This window comes from Puma concolor, chromosome E1, assembly GCF_028749965.1.
Source record: "Puma concolor isolate L17-30 chromosome E1, mPumCon1.1.hap2, whole genome shotgun sequence".
Taxonomy (NCBI): Eukaryota; Metazoa; Chordata; class Mammalia; order Carnivora; family Felidae; genus Puma; species Puma concolor.
Window position 1 is genome coordinate 36796381 of NC_141680.1, and position 27236 is coordinate 36823616.

General features: G+C 53.4%; 3 protein-coding genes across 6 annotated transcripts; 2 read left to right on the forward strand and 1 right to left on the reverse strand.

Moving 5' to 3' along the window:
* Positions 1 to 1989: 1989 nt before the first annotated feature.
* Positions 1990 to 15050, forward strand: LRRC59 (leucine rich repeat containing 59). The gene is made up of 7 exons (XM_025917087.2): positions 1990 to 2322; positions 3657 to 3716; positions 5507 to 5665; positions 5896 to 6000; positions 9103 to 9175; positions 11212 to 11385; positions 13077 to 15050. The coding sequence occupies exons 1-7, from the start codon at positions 2218 to 2220 to the stop codon at positions 13319 to 13321; spliced, it is 921 nt and encodes a 306-aa protein (XP_025772872.2). The 5' UTR covers positions 1990 to 2217; the 3' UTR covers positions 13322 to 15050.
* EME1 (essential meiotic structure-specific endonuclease 1) lies at positions 13312 to 22207 on the reverse strand. Of its 3 annotated transcripts, XM_025917527.2 has the most exons (10): positions 21881 to 22206; positions 20445 to 21253; positions 20228 to 20355; positions 17612 to 17701; positions 17403 to 17524; positions 17087 to 17210; positions 16731 to 16846; positions 15762 to 15951; positions 15321 to 15530; positions 13359 to 13497 (listed from the first exon to the last, which is right to left on the reverse strand). In XM_025917527.2, exons 2-9 carry the CDS (start codon positions 21226 to 21228, stop codon positions 15354 to 15356), a joined length of 1731 nt encoding a protein of 576 aa, XP_025773312.2. In that variant the 5' UTR covers positions 21229 to 21253; positions 21881 to 22206; the 3' UTR covers positions 13359 to 13497; positions 15321 to 15353. The 3 variants fall into 3 exon arrangements, with proteins under 3 accessions (XP_086543136.1, XP_086543137.1, XP_025773312.2); XM_086687010.1 differs by lacking the exon at positions 15321 to 15530 and having other exon boundaries at positions 13312 to 13497; positions 21881 to 22207; XM_086687011.1 differs by lacking the exons at positions 15321 to 15530; positions 17612 to 17701 and having other exon boundaries at positions 13312 to 13497; positions 21881 to 22207.
* Positions 22208 to 22211: 4 nt separating this feature from the next.
* Positions 22212 to 27236, forward strand: MRPL27 (mitochondrial ribosomal protein L27). 2 transcript variants are annotated; one of them, XM_025917461.2, is made up of 4 exons: positions 22212 to 22317; positions 24431 to 24562; positions 24976 to 25043; positions 26837 to 27236. In XM_025917461.2, the coding sequence occupies exons 1-4, from the start codon at positions 22278 to 22280 to the stop codon at positions 27041 to 27043; spliced, it is 447 nt and encodes a 148-aa protein (XP_025773246.1). In that variant the 5' UTR covers positions 22212 to 22277; the 3' UTR covers positions 27044 to 27236. The 2 variants fall into 2 exon arrangements, with proteins under 2 accessions (XP_025773246.1, XP_086543138.1); XM_086687012.1 differs by lacking the exon at positions 22212 to 22317 and adding an exon at positions 22385 to 24005.

Consider the following 27236-nt stretch of genomic DNA (forward strand, 5'->3'; position numbering starts at 1 on the left):
GGTGCCTTTTCTGCTGTCTTCCCTTCCTCCAGGCTCCTGTCCCCCTCTGTGCTGGGCATGACCCACCTTCCTCCGAATACATTCACTTACTTGCTGTGACTGTCCTTCGATGGCTAAGTAGCTGACTTGTCTGAGCTTCAATTACTGTCTTTGGAAAGCCGAAAGAGTATCTGCCGTTGTGACTTAAAAGAAATAATGTATGAAAATCATGGTCATAGTCACACAGAATGCCCCCAAATACTTTAGTCTGATGTTATCACGCTCTAACACGTACCCGCACAGCTCTGCACCTCTCCACAGATTTTATCCATATGTATTAGGGCCCTTATCCTTTCTACCTTCTAGAATAATTATTTGCGTAGACTGTAGGCTCCTTGGGGATAGGGATGATAGGGTGGAGTGAAAAGAAACAGGATTTGGGATCAAAAGATTCGGGTCTGCCCCTAAGTGACTGAGGACCAGTTGCTTCTCCCCGAGTTTCTTCCTTAAGAAGAGAGAGAGAACAACAAAACGTGCCCTATCATCTCTTCGTGTACTTGATCAGAATGAGATAATGGATGCTCAACGGCTTTAGAGATTGCCGAGTGCTAATGTATTCTTATCCAATTGTCCTGCCTGGCTCCCAGAAGCCCAGCACGGCGCCTTGTTGGGGGTAGGAGGCGTGTGCGCAAGGATTTGCACACGGACTTCACCTGGTCGTCACAGTTGCCCTCTGAGATAAGCTTTAGTATCCCCACTTCCAAGATGAGCAAACAGAGGTGTGAAGCGGGTGAAACGCTTCACTCGTTCATTCATTCATTCAGCCACCTTTGAATGAGCAACTGTGGTGCATCTGACACCCAGACACTGGGGATACAAAGACCATATCCCTCGCTCACGGTCCAGAGTGGAGGACAGACACCTAAAGATAACACAAGGCAGATTATGAATTAAGGCAAATATTTATCAGGTACTCACTGAGTGCCAGTCACTGTGGCAAGCTCTTGGTGTGTTTGGCTCATTCAGTCCTCCCCGCCGCTACCAGTCGGTATCATTATTATGCACATTTCTCATCTATCCATAAATAAGACACGGCGATCGCTTACGGTTTCATGAACAGCAACGGGCAGAGCCAGAGGCCCCACTGTAGCCAAACTCTGCCACTCCTGATAATAAGGCAGCACACAGGACATTGCCAGAGTCCCAAGGAGGGACCCCTAACTCAGTCTGCGGTTCATGGTGGACAGGGAGGTTTCCCGGAGGTCTAGAAATTAGCCAGGCAGAGGTGCGTTGGGAAGCAAGGCCATCCCAGGAGAGGGAAAGGTGTGGAGGCAGCCTAATGGCAGTCTACACAGCACCCCGGGCAGGAAGGGACTGGGGTTTGCGAGGAGACTGCAGAAGCGGGCAAGGACCGGTCTAGAAAAGAGAGGGTCCATATCCTAGAGGTAGCCAAGGTTGGAAGGGTTTTAGGCAGAGGAAAGACTTGGCTAGATTTTTAGCAAGATCTGGGCAGCTGGGTAGCGGTGGAGGGGAGAGAGACTCAAGAGAAATCCAGGCACGAGCTAACGGCGGCCTAGACAAGGACTGGGGCAGGGAAGAGGAGAGAAGAGAGATTCCGAGGCTCGAATTTTCCCAGTGTTAATGATTTGGGGATTAAGTTAAAGAGGGCAGGGAGCAATTTTGAAGGACATGAGGTTTCAGCTCCTAATCCAGGGGAACGGGGGTGACTTGGTGAGGTCAGTTTGGGATGCAACCCAGGTCTTCTGGCACCCAGGCCCGTGCCCTTTCGCCTCCTGGCGTTGCCAGCGACAGTGGCCTACCAAGGGCCCCGGGATGGGGGGTGGGGGGTGGGGGGGGGAAGCGGCGGCTTCCCCCGGCAGCGAACTCAAGGCTTTGAACCCCACCCTTCCGGACGTGGAGGCGACTGCAGTGCGCTCTCCTAAGCGCCAGAGGGCGGTCTCGCGCACACTCGGGCCGCTCTGGCCCCGCCCGTCTCAGTGGCCGCGGAAGGTGACGTGGACACGGAAGTGGTCGTCGTCGCGGCGGCACCGGTGGGAGCGGGGCGCGGGGCTCAGAGTGCAGCGGGCGGTCGGGCGGACGGCGGCGTTTCGCACCTGCGGCGGCGGCGGACGCAGGCGTTGTCGGTTGGGTGCGAGTCCGCTGAACCGACGAGCGGCTTCTCGGCGCCTCTCCTGCCCGTCCGAGCCCCGGAGCCGGCACCGCTCAGCCGGCGTCACCATGACCAAGGCCGGTAGCAAGGGCGGGAACCTCCGCGACAAGCTGGACGGCAACGAGCTGGACCTGAGCCTCAGCGACCTGAATGAGGTCCCCATCAAGGAGCTGGTCAGTACAGTCCCGCGGGGCACAGGTGCCCACCCGAGACCGGCGCTGGCCCCTGCGCGGGTCGCCTCCTTTCCCACGCCTCAGTTTCCAGGTCTTAAAACCAGGTGGGAGGATTGGGACTCGGTCCTCGGGCGTCCACCTCTGCCCCCAGTTTTCTTCCTTGGATGTACACGTGTCACTTTGGCGCAGTTCCAGAAGATGAGAAGGAGCTGCTTGTTCGGCCCTGAGCTTTTTACGGGTCGGGAGTGAATCTCCCCTCGTCTGGGGGCTTTCGCAGCGCTCAGCTCCGTGCTTGACTCAAAGTAGGCGCCCACGGTGTGGTTGCTGGCTGCATTGGGAGAATGAATGAACAAATGAATGAATGACTCGGCCGAGAAGTAGGCCTCTGGGTAGACCTGGGTGTGGCCCAGAACCGTGCATTTATTTCTAGGAAGCCGGCCATCCCAGCCGGCTGTCCCAGCCCTGAGGCGTCCTTCCTTGAATTCTGCGAAGTGTCACTGCGGGGCCGGCGAGGGCTCTTCCCAAATTCCAGCTTAAACTGGCTGGAATCCGGGCGCTGCCGCCCACCCCACCACCCCGCTCCTCCCAGGCTCCCACTCAGGAAACTGAGGCCCGAGGTCCCAGAAGGTTACACGGCTGGATTGTTGCCAGGGTAGAGTTAGATCTTAGTCCCCGCTTTTCCTGCCGGGTTTCCTACCTGCACCCCCCACCCTAGCATTACTTGGGATGACCTACGTTTTCCCCACTGCCTTTAACGAATTGCACTTGGCTCTGTAGTGCGGAAGTTAGAACAGATTTCCAGTTTCATTGCTTAATCTCTTGAGTGCCCTTGGCAAGCTAGTTAATCTTTATGCCTAGACCTTCTCATTTATCAAATGGTGATAATAGTCCCATCTTCTAGGGTTATGAGGATTAAGACTGTAATGTAAAATACTCGCCAGGTAGCAAGTGCTGATGCACGCTGCTCTTACTACGTTATATTTCAGTGCCGATTTTTTTTTTTTTTCAACGTTTATTTATTTTTGGGACAGAGAGAGACAGAGCATGAACGGGGGAGGGGCAGAGAGAGAGGGAGACACAGAATCGGAAACAGGCTCCAGGCTCTGAGCCATCAGCCCAGAGCCCGACGCGGGGCTCGAACTCACGGACCGCGAGATCGTGACCTGGCTGAAGTCGGACGCTTAACCGACTGTGCCACCCAGGCGCCCCTCAGTGCCGATTTTTAAAGGCCTTTCCTAGTTGTGGGAATTTTCTCTGGAAATTGCCTCGTTAGCAGATGTCACTGAATCATTCCATGTGCTGGTCTGACATTTTGTTCTTGTTCCTTTTCCTAGGTTGCCCTCCCAAAGGCCACCATACTGGATCTGTCCTGCAATAAACTGACTAGTCTACCGGTAAGATCGGCAAGCAAGCACAGTTCCTTCTAGAGCCTGATGCTGCTTCTCCTTCTTGTTTGTTGTTTTTTTTTTTTTTTTTTCCATTTCTTTAATGTTTATTTATTTTTGAGAGCGAGAGAGGGAGAGAGACAGTGCAAGTGGGGGAGGGGCAGAGAGAGAGGGAGACACAGAATCCGAAGCAGGCTCCAGGCTCTGAGCTGTCAGCACAGAGCCTGATGCAGGGCTCGAACTCGCGAACCGTGAGATCGTGACCTGAGCCGAAGTCAGATGCTCAACTGACTGAGCCACCCAGGCACCCCTCTCCTTCTTGTTTAGAGCAGTTAGGTCATAAGGCGCAATTTCAGGACAGGCCCTGCAGACAGGCTGTGACTGAATCAGAGCATGCTGGGGGGTGGGTGAGGTGGGGTGGATTGTCTCAGCAAGAAGGGAAGCAAGGCTTCATTCTTCAGAACAGTGGGAAAGTCGGGCCACGAAACACTAAAGGCAGCGGAGTGCTGGCTGAATCACTTATTGGGCTCATCTTTTTTTCTGCCTTATTTTATTCCTTTGAAGAACAGTTTACCTCTCTATTGGGTAGAGGAGATTAGAAGCCATTCCGGAAGTTGCTGTGCAGCGCAGGGAGAAAGCTGTTTATGAACAGCCTCCTTTTGATGGGGAACAGGAAAAAAGTGTGGTTTTGGGGGACTACCATATTATTATTCTCCCAGCCCTTGAATTACTCGAGACACTTTTTTTGTTCAACACAGCCAGTCTGTGGTCAGATCCTTTTGATTTTTCTTGCACAACTTCTCCCAGTTCTCCTCTTTCATATGCTTCGAGATTTCTTCAGTTCGCCATCCTTTATACCCGTCTAGGCCCTGGAGTGGTTCAGCCCTTCAGCCTCTCCGGAGTGATAGCCATTCTCCTCCAGAGCAGTGCTCCTTCCTCGTTGCCTTTTCCATCCATCACTCTGGCCGTGTCACTCCCTGACATACCCCACTGGGCTCCGGCTCAGGGACCGAGTCTCAGAAGTTGGCAGGTTATTCATTGGATCATTAGTCTGTTCCCCTCTTCAGTATTCTCCCGGGCCTCGCTCATTATCTGCAGCGTCTTCCTGCGGCTCATCAGGAACCGTTTTTTCACACTGAAAAAGCAGCTGAGGTCCCGCTGCCCCTAGGAAGTATTCCATGTCTAATGACAGGATGGTGGCTGTTCCATGTAGCCTGATGCTGCTGCACACTTTGTCGGGAGTCACTCAAGCAGCCCCTGGTGCTCTTTTCGGTCTGAACTCAGTTGTTTGTGCCTTCCTCGGCAGTGCAGAATCACTGGCGGTTTCAGGTCCCCGGAGAGCATGAGTAGTGTTTCTTAGCCGAGGCCGGAGCTTGATTTCAGGTGGGTACTGTGCTAGGTGCCGTGAAGAACAAAGAGTGACACTGAGCGCTTAAGGGGCGCATCATCTTTCCAGGAAGGCGGATGGTTCCGTTGTGTTTCGACAGCTCCTGTGAAAGGAGAACACAGGGTGCTGTGGGGGCACAGGAGGGACCCCCCTCATGGCTCCAGTCGCAGCGAGAACAGAGCATGAGGGAACACACTTATTTCGTGCCCACTTTGTGCTACGTCCTTTTCCACGTACTTCTCACTGCTTGGCACCAGAGGGGCTGAGTGTTAGCCGCACTTCATCCAGGGTGGAACAGCCGGTGGCAGGTAGGGTCAGGGTTTACACGTCGGTGCCTCTGGCTCTTGGGCTTCTGCAGTGGCTACACCAGAGTGTGCGCCCGAGGCTTAGGCGCTGTCTTTTTGGGTCCTAGTCGGATTTCTGTGGCCTCACACACCTGGTGAAGCTGGACCTGAGTAAGAACAGACTGCAGCAGCTGCCGGCAGACTTTGGCCGTCTGGTCAACCTCCAGCACCTGGATCTCCTCAACAACAAGCTGGTGACCCTGCCCGTCAGCTTTGCTCAGCTCAAGGTAACGGTTCACGAAGCAGCGTTCCACGGTCGGGTGAGGCACGGGGCTCGGGGGCCGATGGAGCATGGCTGTGAGGAAGGCTGGCGGAAATGCCACCTTGTTGGTGCTGCCTCGCACGGCTTTCCCTGCAGCTGGAACACACAGGGGCTTTCTTCCTGCTCATTTTGCTCACCTTGAGGGACTCTCTTGTGAACTTGGGCTTAGCCAGCCTCTCTGTTCTATCCCTTCAGAGCCTGAAGTGGCTGGACCTGAAGGATAACCCCCTGGATCCTGTCCTGGCCAAAGTGGCAGGGGATTGCTTGGATGAGAAGCAGTGTAAGCAGTGTGCCAACAAGGTAAGCACGAAGCTCCCCCGGGTCGCCTCTGCCATTCCCCGGGGACTAGCCTCTGCCTCCTCTTGTTTTTCCCTCCCAGGGCACCTGTAGCTGTGTGTTGATTCGAGCACTAAGGTCCCAGTGAAATACATCTGCTATGAGCCTGTCAGGCAGAGGGACCTTTGTTTCTATGTTGACTTTACAAGTAGCAGAACAAGACTGTCTTCTCTACTGCAAAACTTCCATTCTTAAGAAACCAGGACCTTGGGTCGCCTGGGTGGCTCAGTCAGTTAAGCATCCGGCTCTTGATTTTGGCTCAGGTTATGATTTCTTGGTTTGTGAGATCGAGCCCCATGTGTCAGCGCAGCGCCTGCTTGGGATTCTCTCAATCCCTCTCTGCTCCTCCCCCACTCGCTCACGCACTTGCTCTCTTGTGCATTCTCTTTCTCTCTCTCTCTCTCTCTCTCTCTCTCTCTGTCTCTCTCAAAATAAATAAACATTTAAGAAACCAGGACCTTGCCTGATCCCACATTACACTATTGACAGTTGTTCAAATGGGACAAGAAGGGTAGGGGCTGTGGCCTTTCTAAGTCACGGCGGTTATAGGAATTTTGATAACGGTGTCAACATTTGGGTGCTGTACCGATAGGCAGACACGTCCTGGGCGGATCTGATTGATTTCAGTCAAGTCATCTGATAGAGGAGCGAGGAACCAAATGCGGCACGGAAGCAGACACAGCCAGCAACCCTGAGGGGGCCTTGTGCTGCTTCTTAAGAACGACACCACGCATCTCTCACACTCCAGCCACAGTCCCTCTTCCCTCCAGCTTTAGAACAGATTGCTGCTGCTTCAGCTGAGCACCAGATGACTTACTTGGCCATGTTGAGGAGGCTTGATGAACAGAATAGACTTTAAACGCTTTAGATTTAAATCCTAGAATTGATGTCAGTGAGATGTGGGCACGAGGTGGGGGGGGCGCGGGTCTCTAGGTGAGGCTCAAGAATAATGGCCTTGTCTTGTCATTAGCTCAGGGCTTCTGAGAGAGTCTCATCATCTCTGTCATCCACTGGCACAGGAGATCCAAGTACAAGGTCAGTGCAGCCAGGTAGCCACGGCAACAGCTTGCCCTTAGCTGAGAACAGTACAAGTGATCGGGGAACTCCTGGCGCTTTAGGAGTGATGTGCGTTCTGAGGAAGAACAATAGCTGTAAGGGATGACTCTCCCTTCGTCCTGCATGCTTTGTATTTCACCTCATGCTCCTCATAACCCCGGGAAGTAGATACGACTTCCGTTTCTCTGACCCGAGACATGCCCAGTACGCACACGTTTCATTTCTCCCTTTATTCATTCAACTAGTAATATGTGAAACCTCATGAAATTGCTGATACTCCACGAGGATAACTTCTGTTGAGCACAGAGGTCTTTAGTGTTAGCACCTACCTTCCAGACATAGCTCCAGGTAGCACACTGCATCGTGACTATGGTAACTAGAGCCACGCTCCCTGGCACTGCTGCCCAGAGCGGTCTCTGGCACACCTTTAGGCGTTGTAGTAGCGTGGCTTGGGCCGGCCAGAACGAGGTCAGTTGTCCCCGGGAGATAGCGTAGATCTCACCAGCCCTGACCTTGTGGCTGCATGGGTCAGCTGTAGTCACTGATAAGCCTGGGGCGTAGTACAGCACCTTTTAAAAATAATTTGTTAGCTGGAAAGCATTCATCAAGTGCTTATCAGAAAACGTGGACTGGGACCGGTGGACAAAATCCACCCTCGGGGCTCACGGTCTGCACCAGAGGAGTCGCTCCTTTTTCTGAACTGGCTGTTTTCAGCTAACTCCTGATGTATTAGGGCCCGGGGAGAAAGGGAGGTCTCTTAAACCTCTCAGCTCTTTATTTAGCCACCTGTACACCCCTTAAAACTGCCTGAATGGTTGGTGCTTACTTAGTATTCGGAATTCGGAGTGAGACAGGGACTTTGAACTTGGGCTGCCTCTCACCATCAGGCTTGACCTTCCTGCAGATCCTGCACTCCTTGTTGAGTGGCCATTTTTTTTTAGTAAGACTGACTCCCTTCTGAGAGGTTGCGGCAGGTTCAAGGCCTGGGTTGCTCAGGACAGGGTTCCTTGTGGCTTCAAAGCAGGCTCTTGCAGGGAGCCTGAGAGGTTGAGTCACTTGCTAAGGTCACAGGGTCCGTAAGTGGTAGCGTTAGGATTGTGCCGGGCTCTAAGCTTTCACTCTGTCCTCTACAGACAAGGGATAGCTTCTAAAAACACAGCCTGAAAAAATAAAGTCTTTTACCTCCTCCCCTAACCATGCCCGTAGTGAGAATCTCTGGGGCTGTTTTTGTCAGGGGCTGTCCACGACTGACTGGACGAGGATTTGAGGGGCTCTGGGAGCCACGGCTTTGAGCGGTGTGTGGGCCAAATGGCTCTTGGCTTCCTGCTAGAGGCTTCCTTAGTTTGTGTGCTGACTTGAGTGGGACAAGCTCTGGCCCAGGAGCTCAGAAGACCAGTCCTCTGAGCTGTGCTACCTTCCAGCCACGCGAGGCGGACAGATCACCCCCCGTCAGCCTTGGCTTTCTTCCTTTTGAGGTGGGGATCCAGTCAGTCATCCATCAAACACATACTGAGTGTCTAGCCCGCAGATGGGATGGTAGTCGCCACCCTTAGGGAAACTAGCGTTACAACTGACGTAGGTAAGAGGCCTCCCGAGGACTGGGAAGAGCGGAACTTTGTAAGGTGGCCCAGGGAGGGAGGTCAGGAAGTCAGAAGGTCTCGGCGGAAGTGCCGTCCTGCCCACCACCAAGAGTTGCCTGGGGCACACGTGAGATCGTGCGTGTGACAGGGACTGTAAAGAGCAGGACTCCTTCCACGCTCCAGTTGGCAGTGGGTTTCACAAACGTGTTTGCTCACAACTTTAGTGGCCTGGGCTCAGCTGGCCCTTCTCCAGCTAAGGCTGGCGTAGTAAGGTAGGAGACAAACACAGGATGGCCTCCGTTAGCTCCGCGCTGCCGCGGGGCTGTGCTCACCTAAAAGGAGCCGTCGTGCTTTTGAGCCTCCTGAGCAGACGTGTGTGCCGTGGAGCCCCCGGCTTGGGCTAGTTCAGATCTCCGCTCCCCCTTTGCAGGTGTTACAGCACATGAAGGCCGTGCAGGCTGACCAGGAGCGAGAGAGGCAGCGGCGGCTGGAAGTAGAACGAGGTAGGTGCCGTCCCTCCGCCAGCCATCTTCCCGTCCTCGCCCGGCCGCTGGCTCCCACGGGTCAGGAGCCGGGGTCCGTGGAAGCATCGTGAGGAGGAGTATGGTGGTGTATGGTGTCATCTGTGTCTAGTCCTGGCTTCTCCGCTGAGCTCCAGAGTCCGGCAGCCGGCTGGGAGGGTTAAGAGGCAGCTCAACTTAAGTGTGGCCGAGACGGTCAGTCCCCTGCGAGCCCTCCCGGGGGTCCCCTGGACTAGACTGTCACCATCCCTGTAGTTATTCAAGCCTGAAACTGGAAAGATGTCCGGACGTCTGTCTTCAGTTCCCCAGTATCCAGTGTGTCAGCAAGGCCCGTGTGTGATGGTTCCTCCACCCCCGGGCCGTACTGTAATTCAGCCTCCGCGCTGTAGACCCCTCCCAGCTCTGTGGCCTGTCTCCACGCTGGTGCCCCTTCCGCACGACAGCCACAGGGATCCCTTTACAACATAAGTCGGTGATGCTGCTATTTGCTTAAGACACTCTAATGGCTCCTGATTGAATTTAGGATGAAATTCAAACTTAGCTCCACAGACGACCGGGCCCGCCATGGCCCCAGGCCTGCTTGCTTCTCCAGCTGTGTCCCGCACCCAGGGGAGAGAACGCTGTTAACTTCAGCCACACGAGCTTCTGCTGTTGCTCGAACACGCTAAGTCCGGTCTTACTGAAGGGGCTGTGCCTGGTTTCTTCTTCGGGTCTTTACGTGGCTGGGTTCATGTCCTTCTTGTCTGCTCAGATGTTGCTGTAGCTTTACCGTAACCCCTTCCGAACCACCCAGACGTGGGTAGCATCCCTCCCGTCACTCCATCACAGTCTCTGTTACTCTCTTTGTGGCGCATGTTGTTGTCTTTTTTCTGTTTGTTCATTCGTTTGTCTCCGTCTCTAGAAGGTCTTAGGTGCTGGAACCCGATTTGTCTTCACTGCTGTATCTCAAGCACTCAGAACAAGGCTTGGCGCACAGCGGGCGCTCTGTTGACTGGCAGATGTCTGAGCCCCCTTACTGGAGGATTCCGTGGTTGGAGGGGGGGAGGACGTGCTTAGTACTGGTCATGGGCAGACCCTGAAAGAGCCTGAGTGACACCGGGCCTTCTCACATGCGTGGCTGCTGTGATGCTGTATTTCCTTGGACCACTGCTGCTTGACTTCCTGCCTCCACATGTTCTCTCCGGGTGGGGTAGAATGTGCTCTTGGCATTGTCGTTGCCCAGCTGGAACTTGGAGCTTGTTTGTACACAGAAAAGCAGTGGAAAGCTCCAGTACTTCGCATACTACAATTCAGCTACATTATGGGTCAGATGGGCTTTTAAGCCCAGAAAGACATTTAACTCCCTAATTTGTGGCATTCTGGCTTTGGAAAAATGTACTTCAGGCTTCCAAATAACTAATCTGGAAGTGCATTTTTAGAACCCAGTAATTTGTAAGCTGGGCATTGGATGTAAACGTACTTGAACCGTGAAGTAAATCAGAATGTGTCACAGATTCCTGAGTGGGAGCCTAGAGGTTCCCTCTGACAAATGATTAGTCTTGCTTTCTCAGGAAAACATTTCCATCGTGTCTAACTGTGAACTTGAGTGCTCACTTTGTCTTCTTACTTGCCCTTCCCATGCTACGTTCCCTTCTGAAGCTTGGGAAGACAGGAATCCCATAGAATCACGGTTTCTTCTCTTGACAGCCAAGTTGTATAATAAGGGTGTCCCTCTGTGCTTTCTCATCACCAGGCTCGTCACCCATGCCTGCCTCATGTACCCTTGTTACATTACCCTAATCTCTCCACTGCACGGGGCTGGGAACCTTTCAATAATCCATCCAGCAAACCCTGAGAGCAGTTTACCGTATTTGAGGGAGGGCTTACTTCCTGGAGAGCAGGAAGATAGCTGCCTCCTTAAGACTGCTTCAGTGACCTGTGGCATAAGGGAAAGGCCAAGCCCGTGCTTTTAGTCACTCAGGAAAGCACTCTTGCAGGTTTGTGGGTGAGAAGTCATCTTGGGGTGGATTTTCCTGCAGAGGCCGAGAAGAAGCGGGAGGCCAAGCAGCGAGCTAAGGAGGCGCAGGAGCGGGAGCTGCGGAAGCGGGAGAAGGCAGAAGAGAAGGAGCGCCGGAGAAAGGAGTACGACGCCCTCAAAGCAGCCAAGCGGGAGCAGGAGAAGAAGCCGAAGAAGGAAGCAAACCAGGCTCCGAGTATGTTTTCGCAGTTGCAGGGTTCCGGCGGGGGTGCCGTGGGGGCACTGAGGGGGCAGTGAGCGAGGCTGCAGACCTGGTCAGATCCAGCATGCTCTCAGTCCTGGGAGTCGCGTGGAGGGTTTGCCTACGGGGGGGCGGGGCTGTCCTGGGGAGCAGGTGCTTACGTGCAGGTGTTTGGTGAGACATGGCTTAGAGCGTTCCCAGAATAGGGAGCTGCCCTTCTTTCTTAGAAGGGTTGGATGGCAAAATCACCATAAAGCGAAGATTGCATGTGGTCACATTGCCCTTAAAAGTCCCTCGCATCATCTGTGAAGTGCACTAGGGCATTCTGAGTGCACGGTACCGTCTCAGAGATGCCAGCACTACCTCTGGTTTTCTCTCCAAGTCGGAACAGAGCGCCCTCTTTTTGCTTGAACACGAGAGGAATCGTTGTGCTGCCTTCAGGGGCCATGCTGTATAAAAAACACAGTGTTTTGCCTGAATACGTCCAGTTGGATTTGTGTAGGGACATTGCTCCACATGTAGGGGAGGATTGTACACCTTCTGGGCCAATGGGGCCCGTGAGGGAGAGGCCCCTGAGCCGGGGAAGGAATTCTGTAGGGAGGGTGAAGGCGTGGGGCCCGGCCGCGGCTCTCCCTCGCTGGCCTGGAGCAGGTTGCCTGGCCACCGTTCTGTTTCCTTGTGTAAAATGAGGATTCCACCTCCTCACAGGGTAGCGACAGCATTAAGCAAGAAAACCTATGTGACAGGATCATGCAGTTAGTTCTTGGCATGTGGGTGCTCAGTCAAGTTTTTAAAAGTTTTGGCTAAAAATCTCAAAACCAGGGGCGCCTGAGTGGCTCAGTCGATTAAGTGGCCGACTTCGGCTCAGGTCACAGTCTCACCTCGTGAGTTCAAGCGCCGCACCGGGCTCTGTGCTGACAGCTCAGAGCCTGGAGCCTGCTTCTGATTCTGTCTCTCTCCCTGCCCCTCCCCCACGCGTGTGCACGTTGTCTCTCTTTTTCAAAGATAAACATTAAAAAAATTTTTTTTTAATCTCAAAACCGGTTTTTATTTTATTGTATTTATTTTTTGAAAGCGTTTCAAACATTTTATTATTTTTTAAAATGTTTATTTTTGAGAGAAACAGAGACAGAGCATGAATGGGGGAGGGGCAGAGAGACAGCAAGACACAGAATCCGAAGCAGGCTCCAGGCTCCGAGCTGTCAGCACAGAGCCCGGTGCGGGGCTTGAACTCAAAAACCATGAGATCGTGACCTGAGCCGAAGTCAGACACTCACCCGACTGAGCTCCTCAAGCACCCCATAAAACCAATTTTTTAAAAAAATTAGAAATGTAATATATATACTCACTCTAGCATTGAAGCAGCATTCTAACTGTGCTTGTTGCCCCCTGAAAAGCCCCTCCCCTGATCCCGAGGGACCCTGGGGACTGAGCTCCGTGAGGCGCCCGGAATGACTCCTCGTTCTGAGTGTGCCCTCTTGAGATCCACTGGAGGAGGACTTCTGTTTCAGGCTCTGCATAAGCAGAGGGTTTCAAGAACTCAGATGGCCTTAAAAAGTCCTCTTGTCAGGGCCTGGGAGTTTGCCTTTGAGGAGGGGGTTCTGGCGGATCTGCCTCAATGGGTAGAGTGTGGGTCGTCTCCCACTGACTGAAAGTTCTTGTCCGCTGTGACTCTGTCCCTCCAGAATCGAAGTCCGGCTCTCGCCCCCGAAAGCCGCCCCCCCGGAAACACACCAGGTCCTGGGCCGTGCTGAAGCTGCTGCTGCTGCTGCTGCTGTGTGTGGCCGGCGGGCTGGTCGCCTGTCGGGTGACAGAGCTGCAGCGGCAGCCCCTGTGCACCAGCGTGAACACCATCTACGACAACGCGGTCCGGGGTCTGCGCAGCCACGACATCCTGCAGTGGGTGCTGCAGGCCGATTCTCAGCAGTGAGCCTGTCCTCCACACCTGCTGCCTCCCAGCCTTGGAGCTTGGATTCCTATGGAATTGGGTTCTGCTGGACACAACCTCTTTTTAGCGTCCGACCTACCTGCCATCATCAAATGGCTGTCGATTGGTACTTGAGATCCCCTCTTTGTAGGACTTCTCCGTTCCTTGGTCAGGGTCCCCTGGCGGAATAAGAAGTGAGACGTGGGGAGAGTTACCTGCATGCCTAAAGGAATAGGCTTGGGGTGGGGAGAGGGAAAAACGGCCTTTTCTAGTTGTTCTACAAAGCTGTGTAAAGGCAAGGCTCGTTTCTACTAAACGGTCAGGTCAGCTGTCACTACATTTATACTTTTGTATGTCACAAACCCTTTCTTTCATTCCTCCCTGGGCAGCCAGGGCAGATCAGGAGGCAGTGTGATTGGGGACTACGGGAACACCATACTCGGCAAATCTAGCCTAAATTGGGAGGGGGGGGGGATACCTATTTTCTTAAGGACCTCAGACATTTTTAATGACCATATAAAACCTCAGGCTGTGAAAGGGACTTCAGGACCACCCAGTCCAATAGAACACTTGCAGACAGGGAAACTGAGGCCTTCTGTGACTTGCCTATGGTCTCCCAGCTAGTTGAGGCAGAACTGAACTCCTGCTCCAGTATCCTCTCTCTCTGTCATTTTGCTTCCATAATAATGTCAGGAGAGAACAGAAGTCACACCAGAACTGAGTGTCTCTCAGCTGGGGTGTAAAATCTTTGACGGTAGGCAGGCTTCATGTCCCACAAATAGAAATCTCATAGCCATGAGGGTCCTGGCAGCTCCTGTAGAGCCCTGCCCCCGGCTCATGTGGCTTTCGCAAAATGGGGACGGCCCAGGCTCCTTGCCTCAATTTTAGAGCATTAACTCCCTGATTGCCAGTAAACAACGAGGTGGACCATTGCAAAGCCATATTGTCTCGGGCAGCTGTTGGTAGTTGGTGCGACAAAGTCAGTCAAAGTCAACCTGAAAACTCCAAAGTTTCATGGAGATGGACGTCTAGAATTGTTTGGGTCTAGACCTAGAACCACCTCTGCAATGAAGGGAAGCGAGTGGCACCACGGAGTTTAAAAGTGGCGCACTTCCTAATGACCAGCACAGACGGGCAGGACTGTCCATCCTCTTGTCTCCCAGATTATGCCTCTGCTTGCTCTGTGGCCTCCTTGGCCTCTCTTTTTCACAAAAGCCGGATGAAGGGAAAAGAAATCGCCATAATGGTGCTCATTCACTGAAAGGTCCCAGTTACGAGCTTCTTGTCTCTCCCTCAGGGGAACAAGAACCTGTCATGGTTCAGAGACAGTGAGGTCCGGGGTTTTTAGCCCTAGTGGCTCATTTGGATAGGATGGCCACTTATGACCGTCCTATTGGAAGAAGTGACTTGTTCCTTTCTCCCTCCCCAGATAGCTCTGCTGCAAAAGCCCATACCTTACTCAGTATCACTACACATTCCTTAGTCTTCCTCCAAGCTCCAGAGCCATTGGTACAAATGCTTTATTGAAACTAAACAGTACGTGACGAGATTAAGAGGATATGGAAGTCCCCACGCAGGGGCTGGTTGAGGCGGCTTCAGTGGGTATAGGAAGGCAGGGCACACCTGGCCCTAGTCAAGTCAACCCGCTGAGGGAAGTTCACTCATGATCTCGAGATTTGATGCTGAGGTTCTTCTGGATTTCTACAATTATTAAATATGTGTCTGAGTGGTCTGTCTTTGTTTCTTTGTGTTTTGAGGGTTGAGGGCTGGCTGGGGGAGGGGGGAGGGGTGATTTGTGCACGGCAGCTGGGTTTTTGCTAGGAGAGGAAAATTAAAGGCTTGTGAAGGTAAACACAAGTATCTCAGCCATCTGTCCCAAGCTGACAGGGAGACTTCTACAGATAAGGGCGCCCAGGGAACAGCCTGTGGTCCGACCCAGGCTTGTGCTTCAAGGAGGCGCGTCCAGTCTCTTCCTGTGGCCAAAGGCGGAGGAGATGCAAACCTCGTTTGTCATCCTTGTCCCCGAGGGCTGGCGTCAGTCTGCACTGTCTAAAGAGAGAGCTGGCTGCAGAGTGGTCATCTGAAGGTAGATCCGCCTGGAGAGCTCTGGTCCAACACGGCGGGAGGTGGAGGTCACACCTTCCCCACGGCGAACCTGTATGTCCGCAAGCAAATTCTGGCGCTCTTGCTCCGAAAAACACCGCCTGTAAGCCTGCAAGTGGCAAATGACCGCTCAATACTGTACCATCCAGTCACCCTTGTGCATCCATAAGGGGGCAGTAAGCTAGGGTGTTGGGGAGGAGAACCTGTCCTCCCCGGGTCAGTGTTAACTGCTTTTTGCAGGCCCACACTGTGGACCACCGGTGTGCCCCAAGGAAGCCGCCTGGGAGTCCACCGAGGCCATGGGGTGCCAGGTGGGGGGGTGACCCCTGCAGCAGCATACCTGGACCAGACGCTGCGGGGAGGGATAGGTGTCCACAATGGCACTGGCCATGTCCAGGCTGACTCTGTTCAGCTGCTGAATCTGTCTCCTCCAGACCAGCGCGAGCCCCCTGCCAGCTCGGTCAACCTTTGCCCCTCCCGCCCAGTCACTCTCCAGGCAGAAAGAGAAACTGGTTTGATCTCGAAGCTTCCTGTGAATAGCAGTTGAAGAGTCATGAGTCAGTCACTCCACCTGTCTCCTCGGCTGGGAACTTAAAAACCCTCCCACCCTCCACTGACCTCCCAAGAGGCAGGCACAGTGTTGTATCTGGCCTATTTGAGTGCTTTGTTCCCAAACACCGCTAGTTGCTGGTTCCCTTAAAAACACCACCTAGTCCTTTCCATTAAGAGAGAAAGCACCAAGAAAGTACCAGAGTGTTTCACATGCTGAAATTGGGTTGTGTTGACCAGAGAGCAGTGTGCACAAGGACAGACAGACACAAGGGACCGGGTGTCAGGCAATTGGGGAACCTGGTCCAGTTCTAACTTGCTAGGAGCTTAGACAAGGCACTCAATCTTAAGGCCTCAGTTCCCTCAGGTATAGAATGAGGAGGGACTTGGCCTGAATGGTCTCTGAGGTCTTTTACTAACTCTAAATTCCGACCACGAACATTCCTAGAACTAAGTAGGCTAAAAGTTTGTTTCATGAGGGCTTATTACACTGTGACCTGCCATGTAATGAAACCTGGCAACTTGGCTTACTGGTGACCCAGGGCAGCCTGCAGGCCACGAACTTCCACGAACATGAGCTAAAGCAGAACATTTCACAGGCGCTAGGCTTGAGGGCTCCTCATGAGAATCCCCAGCATGAGGTCTGCTCCTTCCACCGCCAGCTTGACCGACAATGAGCCGGCAGCAGACCCCGGGGGAAGAGGACATCCGCACAGAACCAGGCCTGGCGGTGGGGCGGAGACTTGCTGGGGGCACTCACTTGAAGGGCGCCTCGGCCACAGCCTTTGTAAATGCGCAGGTGAAGTCGGCCAGCTCTTTCCAGCTCTGCACGATTCGGGCCTGGGCTTCGGTGTATAGCTGCAGATCCACCAATGCCTAAACACCGAAAAGCGCGACAGGCTGGAAGGGCAGAGGGACTCGGCCTCGTCGAAGTTGCCCTCTCACACCCGCCAAAGCTGCACCCCAGCGCCATGGCTCCCTGTTTTAGCCCCTTCTCTCCTACTCGGTGCCAAGGCAGAGAGTCGTGTCCAGCAGGCACTTTGTTCCTTATCCACAGCAAACTGGGTTAGGGGAGAGTGAGAGCCCAGCCCGACTCAGGCAACACCGAGTTCTTACCTCTTCCACGTCTACCCTGGACACCATTTGCCCTGCGCTGGCCTCTGGTTGTCTCCGCTTCTTCTCCTTGGCCTGTTCTCTGTTTGCCACTCCCCGTTTCCTTCTTCTCGGAAGATGGGGAGCGCTGGAATCGGGGGGGGGGGGGAGGTCAAAGAGCAGCAGCTCCAGGCTGAGCTCAGGCAGGAAAGGGGTGAAAAGACCAGACCAGAGGGTCCCACAGGGCTTGCCAGGGAGGACCCAGATATGCGATGAGTAAGTGCACCCCGACGGCCCAAGAGCTGCCCCTTTTCAGGCTGTCTTGAGGACAAATTCAAACCTGAAGCATTTCTCCTGGTCCACAATCACCAGGGACAGAGCCTTCCCAGCTGTCCTCGCTGCGGTGTCAGTTACGAAGCTCCGGAGTGTTTCCTTCCCTTTCTCAGAGTCACCCAGGCTTCCCTGCGCGAAGGCAGACGCTGCGTTAACGTCTGTTCCCTAGAGTCGGCCCTCTGCCCCGTGCCTCGTGGGACACTCGTCTCTGCCCACCTGCTTGAACTTGTAGACCATGGACACAAACGCCTCTGCCAGGAGCAGCAACAGGACCATCGGTTCCTCCACCCAGCCTTCCTCTCCATCCTGCCAAAGGACCCGGGACCCAGCAGAGAGGGGCAGCTCAGCAGGTGCTAAGCACCTGTGAGAGAGACCCAGGCCTTCTGGGTGATGAACTTATTCCCATCAGCCGAGCCCACTTGTGCAGTATTCTTCTGGAATGAAGCCGTGGTGGCCAGAAACGGTAACCCGTGATCCTGTCCCTCCCAGTCCTCCCCTGCTCGACCTTGGCATACTGCATCTCAGAGGCGGTGAGTAAAAGGTGTGGAAATGCTGAGAACTGCCAATGTTTCTGGGCGCTTTGGATAGGGGGGTGGAGGGGAAGGAAACTCTTCCAGAGGGGTTGGTACAAATAAGTAACTTGGCCCTTGAGGGTAGATGTTGACTGGGAGCTGAGTGGCCCTTACACACACACACAGGTTTTGTGTGACAGAGATGAGAGCCACAGGGGAACTTCCGCCTGGGAGAGCACCTTCTCTTCACCAGGGCCAACAATCCAGTGTCGCACAGTGACCGGGAGCAGGGCCAGTGCAGTTTTCTGACTGGGTCCCTGGAAACAAAAGCCAAGGCCTAGAACAGAGCAAAGTGCAGTGGGAGGAGCTGTGGGTTCTAGTTCCCGCTCAGCTGTGCTCCTCTGACCTGCCTCCCCCCGCCTGTGATGTGGGGGTAAGAACTCCCTCTGTGCGGGGTGACTGGGGTGACTGCGACTGACGCACGAGGGAGAATGCGGAAGTGCCTTGAAAGGTTAAGCTGCGACATGGATACAAAGATTTGCTAACAACCCAAATTAAAAAGTATGCAATTAGGGGCGCCTGGGTGGCTCAGTCGGTTAAGCGTCTGAACCTTGATTTCAGCTCAAGTCACAATCTCACGGTTCGTGAGTTTGAGCCCTGGGTCAGCCTCTGTACGGACAGTGCGGAGCCTGCTTGGGATTCTCTCTTTCTCTCTGCCCCTCCTGTGTGTGCTCTCTCTCTCTCAAAAGAAATAAAATCAATTAAGAAAAAAAAAGTATGCAATTGCCCTAAATTATTGAGCAAATGAGAGCCAAACGCGAGGAAAAATATTTTTAAGCAGGCTCCACACCCTAAGTGGGGCTTGAACTCATGACCCCAAGATCAAGAGTCAAGTGCTCTACTGACTGAGCCAGCCAGGTGCCCCAAGAGGAAAAAATCTTAACGTTTTCATCTAGAAACTCTTTTATTTTTTTCAACGTTTTTTTTTTTTTTTTTTTTTTTTTTATTTTTGGGACAGAGAGAGACAGAGCATGAACGGGGGAGGGGCAGAGAGAGAGGGAGACACAGCATCGGAAACAGGCTCCAGGCTCTGAGCCATCAGCCCAGAGCCCGACGCGGGGCTTGAACTCACGGACCGCGAGATCGTGACCTGGCTGAAGTCGGATGCTTAACCGACTGCGCCACCCAGGCGCCCCAATCTAGAAACTCTTAAATGAGGGGTGGAGTATTGTGGATTCACAGACCAGATGAGTGGAAGGCACAGCAGCTGTAGTAACCTGGGAGCCCGGGCCAAGGAAGGAACATTTGCTGTGTGCCTGCTACGGGCCAGTGCTTGGTTATCTTAGTCCCCACGACACGGGGCACCCAAAAGGATGTAACGGTGTCCTCATTTTACACACGAGGCACAAGGAGATGAAATAATTTGCCTAGGCTCATAGCCATAAAGGCCTGGGGCTGAGATTCAAGCACAAGCCCACCCATCCCCAAAGCCCAGCTAGAGAGAAATAGAAATCCTGTGAGAATTACCTTCTCTCTGCCCCCCACGGATCCCCTCTCCCTCCTTCCCCACTCTGCTCCCTGCAGGAGGCCACATCACCAGGCTGTCTGGTGCAAAGGTTGGCGGGAAACCCAGGAGGAGATTGGAGGGAGGGAGGGAGGGAGGGAGGGAGGGAGGGAGGGAGGGAGGGAGGGAGGGATGAAGTCGAGATATTTCCCTGGCTCTCTCGAGATGGGGTCACTTAGGGTTTGCTACCTTCCTCTACGGGAGGTCAAGCCTCTCTCAAGGTGGGTGCTGTCTACATTTCTCTCTCCTGGATTCTGATAACCACTTCTCCCCTTCATCCATTCAGGCCGAGGTATGGTAAGAAACATGTCAGTGGTTCTCAACCAGGGGTGAGTTTTTCCCACAAGGGATGTTTGGCACCATCTAGAGACGTTTTTGATTGTCATGCCCGGGAGTGTGCTAACTGGCATCTGGTGGTTAGAGGCCAGGGATGCCGTTCAACGTTCTACAGTGCACAGGACAACCCCCACAACAGAGAATTATCGGACCTGAAATGCCGACCGTACCTGAGGTGGAGAAATCCTGAGTTAATGGTGTTATCATTACCTTGAGGTACTGTGTCGTCCCTTGTCGTTTCCTTGTAGCCTGCCCACGCTTTACAAAACAGATCCTTTATTAAATCTTCCTCAAATTACCCTAAGTTGAGTGTGCCTTCTGTTTTCCTGCTGGGACCTTGCCTAATATTCTTAACAATAAAAGCACACGTATCGGGTGGCTCGAAGAGGGGAGGAGAGATGTCAGCCAGAAAGCTGCTACCTCAGCTAGCCCGGCCCTTCTCCTCCAGGTGATGCTGCAAGGCACGGCCTGTGCCTCAATCACACAGCGGCACTCCATGGACTGCAGCGCCCCGAGGAGCTGGCCTCCGCCTTCCAGCTGTAAGAGCACTGCAACAGACGACAGGAAAGGCACTATCAGTGGGTGGCCCAGGAGCAGGAAGGGCCCAGCACAGGATGAAGACAGTTGCCAGGAGCACCTGGATCCAGCCCCACAATGATGTGCCTTAAGCATTCCTCGGGCCTCTGCGCTTTCAGCCTATTCACCAGGGCCGCCTTCTTCTGCCTTTCCTGTTGTCTCAGGGTGCTCTCCTTCCGGCTTGCTTGTCCCCGCGGCTGGCATCCCCGTGAGCCTCTCCTCTGGACCTTCTGACTATGCTTGGTTCTCTTCTGAAGTGGGGGGGCTTCAGCATTTGTTTTGGTCGCTGTCAAGCTGTCGCTCTGCACAGGGCAGGTGGCTTGGAAGGCTGGAAGCTGATGGCACAGACGGTCTCCCACAGGGTCCCTGTTACTTGATGAACGTCTCTCTGAGGTGTCACGGAAGGAGGCATCAGGGACCTTTGGAAAGGACTGTTTTTTCCAGCCACATGATGCTCCTTCAGTACTCCGATGACCCCACACAGTTTGAATCGGGGAGCTAGCGTCCTCAGGGCTCAGCTGCTTACGGGTCAGAAACTTACATGTAAGCCTCTGGGCCAGGGGGATTAATTCTTCCTCATCCTCACTTCCACTGCTTAGCACCCTGACTGGCTCCGTTTGTGGGACACGTTCCGCTATGTCTGGGACAGGTGGTGTATCTCTCAACTTTGGTGATGGAGGACGGGAGGCCTCAGAATCCGAGGTGTCAACCACAACAATCTTCTCCCTCTGAGGCTGCCTCCTCTTCGTTGAAGACGCTTCCTGCTTCAGAAAGGCAAACGTTGGCAACTCTTCAGAGTCACTCTCACTGGACTCCAGTGACAGTGATGACTTTGTTAGAGCCATCGATAGGCGCTATCAAATTAATTCCCTAAAAGGAAAAAGAGAGATGAGACACAGACTAGCACTGAATTCAGTCCAGTAGACACGTTCTGTGGCCCAAGTTTACGGAAATACATACGGTATCTACAGAAACAGAAAAGACAGGATGCGGTCCCAACACATTCAACCTGGAACTCAGCTGTCTGTAGCCTTACGGGACGCCTCAAATCCCTTCTAGGTCAAGGCAACCTATAAACAAAGTGGAGATTACCATGAGAAAATTTCAACGCCAAGACTCAACACCACCCCTGGTTGATCTCTGCATTTGACAGGCAGGTTATCAAGGCATCCTTTCTTTAAAGATTGAGGTGTAACACTGCGTAGATAGGCCACACTTTGTTTATCCATTCAGCACTGACGGATATTTGGTTCGTTTCTGGGGTTTGCCCATTATGAACAATGCTGCCGCGAACATCCATCTCCACGTTTTCGTGGGGGCGTGTTTTCAACCCTCTTGCACATAAACCTAGGAGTGCAACTGTTGGGTCGGGTACAAGAATCCGTATCTTTGAATAAACACTCACTAACACTGTAGGTGTGACCCCCGGATGAGCCACCTAACCTTCCCCAGCCTCGCTTTCCAATGTAGCAAGATAGGGATGATAACAATACCTACGTGGTAACATTGTTGAGGAGTAAAATCGTGCGTCTACAGCGTTCGGTACAGCAAGAGGCACACACGCTAAGCACTCAGTAAACACGCTGAATGCCTCCAGAGGGACCTCCTCCCGGTCCCCTCCCTGGGTCTCGCATTCGTCCGGCAAAACGAGGCTGCCTGCCAGACGCGCCCGGCTCGTCCACACCGCGCGGCACAGCCCCCGATGCCCTGGTCACCCAGGCCCTGCAGAGGGGTGCTCAGGAGGCAGGCCCCCGCTCGCCGCCCGCCGCGCCAGCACAGCGACGCTCCCCCGCCACTCCCCGCGCCACTTTTTCAACGGCCGCGAAGACCCCGGAAGTAGATCGCCCGGTAGCGGAAGCAGGTCTCTGAGACCGGAAGCGAATGTACGGCAAATATGGCGTCGGCGGCGCTGGCGCTGAGGACGCGGGCGGCCGGTAACGGGACGCCGCGGCTGTTGCGGGGCGAGGGGTGCCGGCGGAGCGGGGGCCCTGCAGGGAGCCTGGGGGTGGAGGCCGTTCTCTGCGGAGGACACTGGGCGCGGAGTCGGGCGTGTGGGAGGGCCCACGAGCTTCGAGGAGCGGCTGTCACCGGTCACGTGACACGCCTCGGGCGGCCGGCAGTGGGTGGTGGATGGGTGGGGGAGCACGTGTTCTTCCTTTGCCGGGCGCGCCAGTACAGCTTCCCTGGCGCTTGGTGACTTGGGCACCTCGCTTCCACTCCCTGGTGTATTTGGATCCCTTCATCTATAAATACTGTACATTGGTGCCCCCCCCCCCCCCCCCCCCAAATAACCCGCTCGGTCTCTGTGCTAGACTGTGGTTCGGTGTTGGGGATCTCAGCAGAGAAGATGAAGACAGTCTCTGTCCCCCGGACCGGTTCTTTCTAGTGGAGAAGCCAATACATAATAAGCACGTACACAAAATGGTTTTAAATTGTGACACGTGCTGTTAAGGAAAGCAAAAATACGTGTGTGGGGGTGTCTTTTCTGGGCGCGGGGGGTTGGTGATTAGGGAAGGCCTTTCAGGAGGTGACATCTAAGTTAAGACCCAAAGCACGATAGGAGGCCTAGCCCTGTCAGAGAATAAGGGGCCGGAGAGTGACTCACGCCAGTGTTACATTTTGAGAAGAAAACAGCTGCTCTTACGTGAATTTAAAGAGGGTTTTAAGAGTGGAAACGAGGAAACCAGATGGGAAGCTGAAATGGGAGCCTTGATGAGAGAGGATTTCCCCAAGATGCTAGTGTCAGTGAACTTGGAGGGAAATGGTGGGTGGTTTTTAAGATCTGTTTGGGAGATAGAGCCCAGAGTTTGCTGGTGAGCTGGATATGTGAGATGAGCCAAGGGAAGCGATCTGCAAGGTCTTGATTTCTTCCTGAGCAACTGCATAGGTAGTCGCATCATTTACTTTGAGGTGAAGGATGGGGAGTAGGCTGAAAGGCAAAGATTTATGAAAGAGAAAATGTAGGTAAAACAAAAGCCCCATTCTTCAGCTTAATAAGAGGATGAATAAACGAATAGGTTTAAAGGTAGATAGATCCCGGTGCTGGGTATTTAACATGTCTTTTTGAGCATTTATATCTGGTCCTTTGCCCCAGCTACTCTCTGTGCTCATTAAAGCTTCAGAAACCTGGTTTCGGGAACACTGAACTTGTAGGCTCCGGGGACTCACAAGACTTCTCTAAAGACTCTGGCATAGCCCTGGCTGTGTCCGGACATCTGAAAGCAAGGACTGCCAGCCCTGTGCTTGTCATATAGCAAGGGGCTTCTAGCTTGGTTAGTGTGAATTTTAGTTCACTTCCTTTTTCAGAAGTAAATGCCGTTGAGCATTTCGGAATGCGTATGGGGAGGTCAGGTTGTCAAGGGCAGGGTGTCAGTCTTGGCTAGGACCTGTGCTGGATAGGCTTGCCCAAGAGAATCTAGCCTTCTGAAATGGCTGGGAGCCTGTGGGAGCCACCCTCAGAGAAGCTGCCCTTTTTTGTTTACACGTATCTGGTGTGCAGTGGATGGGTGGATGGCTGAGAAAGTGGTGGGTGAGGCCAAAGCAGGACCCTCTGTCTGGGTGTCCTGTTGCTGGGCCCTGTGGTCTGGCCCCTCTGCAGTGCCTGGAGCTTTGACGACATGTGGTGAGTGAGGCTGAAGCCAGCAGCTCTGTGGTGTCCTCTTGATGGCTTATGTTTCTGTGGTGTTTGTCTCTCCTCAACAGGACTGAATGTGTCAGGACCCAGGGCACATGGTGTTTATTTATCTTCCGTGAATATTTCACTACCCACCACCTCCCCTGGCCACACACACTCTTCGCATGAGGCATACACCCAGGACAATACAAGGAACGACTTGTCCCCTGCCGTGGGAGAAGGCCAAGGGCTTGCAGACACTCCCTGAAAACCAACACAGTCAAGTGGCATTTCTGCTCACATATCTTCCTCCCCTCCCCTGCCACTGCCCCCCCCCCCCCCCCCCGTCACCTCTCAGCTTAGCAGATGGCCCATTGAGGCAGAGGAGGAGTGATTGGGAGCCTCTCTGAACAACTTTTCTGTTCTGTCTGCAGTTACAACCCTGCTGGGCCCCCCTCAGACTGCGTCTCTTGCTGTCAGATACGCATCCAAGAAGACAGGCGGCAGCTCCAAAAACCTGGGTGGAAAGTCACCAGGCAAACGCTTTGGCCTCAAGAAAATGGAGGGTGAGGGTGTGCCTTGGCTTCCACTTCCCACCTGCCCCCTCCCGTGCTGTCCCCAGCATTCCTTTGCAGAACAGGAAAACCACGCACACTCCTGGTCCTCTGCTCTGCACTTAGCTCGCCAGAGCACTTGGTTCCAGATTCCAGATGCAGAGAAGACCTGGGGCAGGGAGGGGGTCCTGAGGAAGAGCAGATAGCTGTGAACCTGGGCCACGTGACTGGAGAGAGAAAACTGGCAGAGGGAGACCCGGAGCTGCTGCTGCATGAAGAAATTGACTTTGTCCAGGGTCAGGCTTAGAGGTCGGCGTGCGGCACTTGGTCCAGGAAAGCGAGGGCCGGTGTGTTTTCCCAGCAGTTAGCTGTGCTGCCCCAGCACTGGGGCCCAGCGTCAGTGTGCTTGTGGACTTCTCTTTTAGATCACTACGTTCATGCCGGCAACATCCTTGCGACTCAGCGCCACTTCCGTTGGCACCCGGGTGCCCATGTGAGTTGCTCCATGGCCCTTTCCCCTTTTTCCTTTCCCAGGACCACCTCTCTGTGCTCCTAAGCATGATAGTAAATAACAAAACAGTTGCGTTCATTGGGTACTTATCAAATGCCAATCATCATTTTGCTTCCTGGGCCTGCATTATCTCGTTTCATCCTTAGCCCATCCCTGTGATGCGGTGATGGCACTGTGATGGCACTTCCATTGTCCAGGTAAGATGCCAGAGACTTAGAGAGTGGAGGGGTCCACGTGACAGAGCCGGGGTTCATGCGAGGGATGCCTGACTCCCGGTCACTGTGCCTTGCCTTGTGTAGCAGCAGCCTGGTTCTCTCGGGTCTCCTTTCTAACCCCCACCTGTTAGAGGAGGAGACACTTAGTGATCTGAGATATTTTTTGAATCCGGGGAAGCTAATTCCAGTGTATTCCTTTTTCTTTCTTTCTAATCGCTCTTTTGCACGAAGTTAATAGATGGCTGAAAAAGATAGTTTGGATTTAATAAATACAGCGGACGTGCAAGAAATCAGGTCTACAGCAGGCAGGGATTTCAGCTTCAGCAAGCTGGGATTACTTTCTGACGTAGGAAAGATCTTTGTCAACGCAGATCGGTACGAGACTCTTCACGTTATCTTAAATGTTGGTTTGGTTTCCTTTGGAATCCGTTTCCCCTACCGCCCCTTTTCTGGCAATTTTAGGAGGCACCGAAAGACTGATAGTAGCCAATACTTACGTCAGAAATGCTAATTTGTATGTGAATTGATTGTACTTGCAGGAGCTTTGTCTTTTAGAACTTGAGACATTGGCTGTGTGGCTGTGTTAACTCTTGGGACTTGCCAAAGTAATAACAGCGACAATAACAAAAGCTAACGTGTTGTGAGCTAGGCAGTATTCTGAGCTCTTAATGATGAACTCGTTTAATTCCTCGAGTTGACCCCATAAAGCAGTTAATATTACCCCCGTTTTGCAGATGAGAAAACCCAGACACAGTGAAGTAACACAGCTCGTCCGGGTCACACGATAGTAGGTAGTCGTGCTGGGATTTGAACCAGGCACTCTCGCTCCAGGGCTCATTCCTTTAGTCAGAGAAATACTGAGTACCGTGTTGCCAATCTCAAGCTCTAAAAGAAAAATGCCAAAATACATACAGTTTACAAACCGTGTATGCAACTCGTAGTTTATTTAGTTTATTCTCTGCTCATAGTCTTCGCCCAAAGAACAGCTAGAAATAAACAGCTGCCCCGGCAGGTGAGAGTTAACCGAGTTGATGCACATATCAGCGGATACCATTGGTACTGCTGTTTTGTTGGTGTACGTGTTGCCATACATATGGCCTTGCTCTGTCCTTCCCGTGAAGCCTGAACTTTAGAGATCACTGTTTGGATGAAAATATGGCAAACGTATGTTTACTCTGACAACTCCAGCGCTTTTTCATTTTAAGCGAGGCAAGCTCCCAGGGGCAGTGATGAGGGGCAGTTTCCCCGGGCCTGGGGTTTGGGGATTTGTCTGGTGTGGCTTCTGGCCAGCTGCACAGACACGGGTCCAGATCCCAGCCTTCGGGGACGGAGCAACCCCGTGGATTGGCTGTCGGAGTTTTTGTTTTCCCCCTTCTGTCCCAGGGTCGGTAAAGAAGTAGAAGTCAAGGAAGTGCCAAGCAGTAGGAAAGGGAACCCAGGGTAGAGCTTTCTGATCTCCCGTTTGGGCCCAGGGCCTGAATCCTTACGAGAAGTTTGTTCTGAAGCCCTGGGATGGACCACCTGGCCGTCGGTCCAGCTGACTGGGTCTTTGTGTTGCAGGTGGGGCTGGGGAAGAAGAAGTACCTCTATGCCCTGGAGGAGGGGATAGTCCGCTACACTAAGGAGGTCTATGTGCCCAGTCCCAGGAACGCGGAGGCTGTGGACCTGGTCACCAGGCTGCCCAAGGGTGCTGTGCTCTATAAGACTTTTGTCCATGTGGTTCCTACCAAGCCTGAGGGCACCTTCAAACTGGTGGCTATGCTTTGAACTCCTGGTCGAGGCCGCCGGACAGAGACTGGAGCCCAGGTGACAGGAGAGGATGGCAGCAGCAGAAGTCAAGGGTTGGCACGACAAGGTCTGCTGAGGACGTCTGTTTGGTGGTGATTGCAGAAGACTCTGAAGTGACTGGCTCTTGGGAGACCTGACCTGGGGCCAGAAATAAAGTGTGCTGGAGTCACGA

Coding starts and splice junctions, on each gene's coding strand:
- LRRC59 (XM_025917087.2), top strand. CDS start 2,218: ATGACCAAGGCCGGTAGCAAGGGCGGGAACCTCCGCGACAAGCTGGAC. Junction 2,323..3,656: donor AGGTCCCCATCAAGGAGCTG/GTCAGTACAGTC, acceptor TCCTTTTCCTAG/GTTGCCCTCCCAAAGGCCAC. Junction 3,717..5,506: donor ATAAACTGACTAGTCTACCG/GTAAGATCGGCA, acceptor TTTGGGTCCTAG/TCGGATTTCTGTGGCCTCAC.
- EME1 (XM_086687010.1), bottom strand. CDS start 21,228: ATGGCTCTAACAAAGTCATCACTGTCACTGGAGTCCAGTGAGAGTGAC. Junction 17,211..17,402: donor GACCAGGAGAAATGCTTCAG/GTTTGAATTTGT, acceptor CCCCGATTCCAG/CGCTCCCCATCTTCCGAGAA. Junction 15,952..16,730: donor GTGGCCGAGGCGCCCTTCAA/GTGAGTGCCCCC, acceptor TGCTATTCACAG/GAAGCTTCGAGATCAAACCA.
- MRPL27 (XM_086687012.1), top strand. CDS start 23,894: ATGGCTGAGAAAGTGGTGGGTGAGGCCAAAGCAGGACCCTCTGTCTGG. Junction 24,006..24,430: donor TGGAGCTTTGACGACATGTG/GTGAGTGAGGCT, acceptor TTCTGTCTGCAG/TTACAACCCTGCTGGGCCCC. Junction 24,563..24,975: donor TGGCCTCAAGAAAATGGAGG/GTGAGGGTGTGC, acceptor CTTCTCTTTTAG/ATCACTACGTTCATGCCGGC.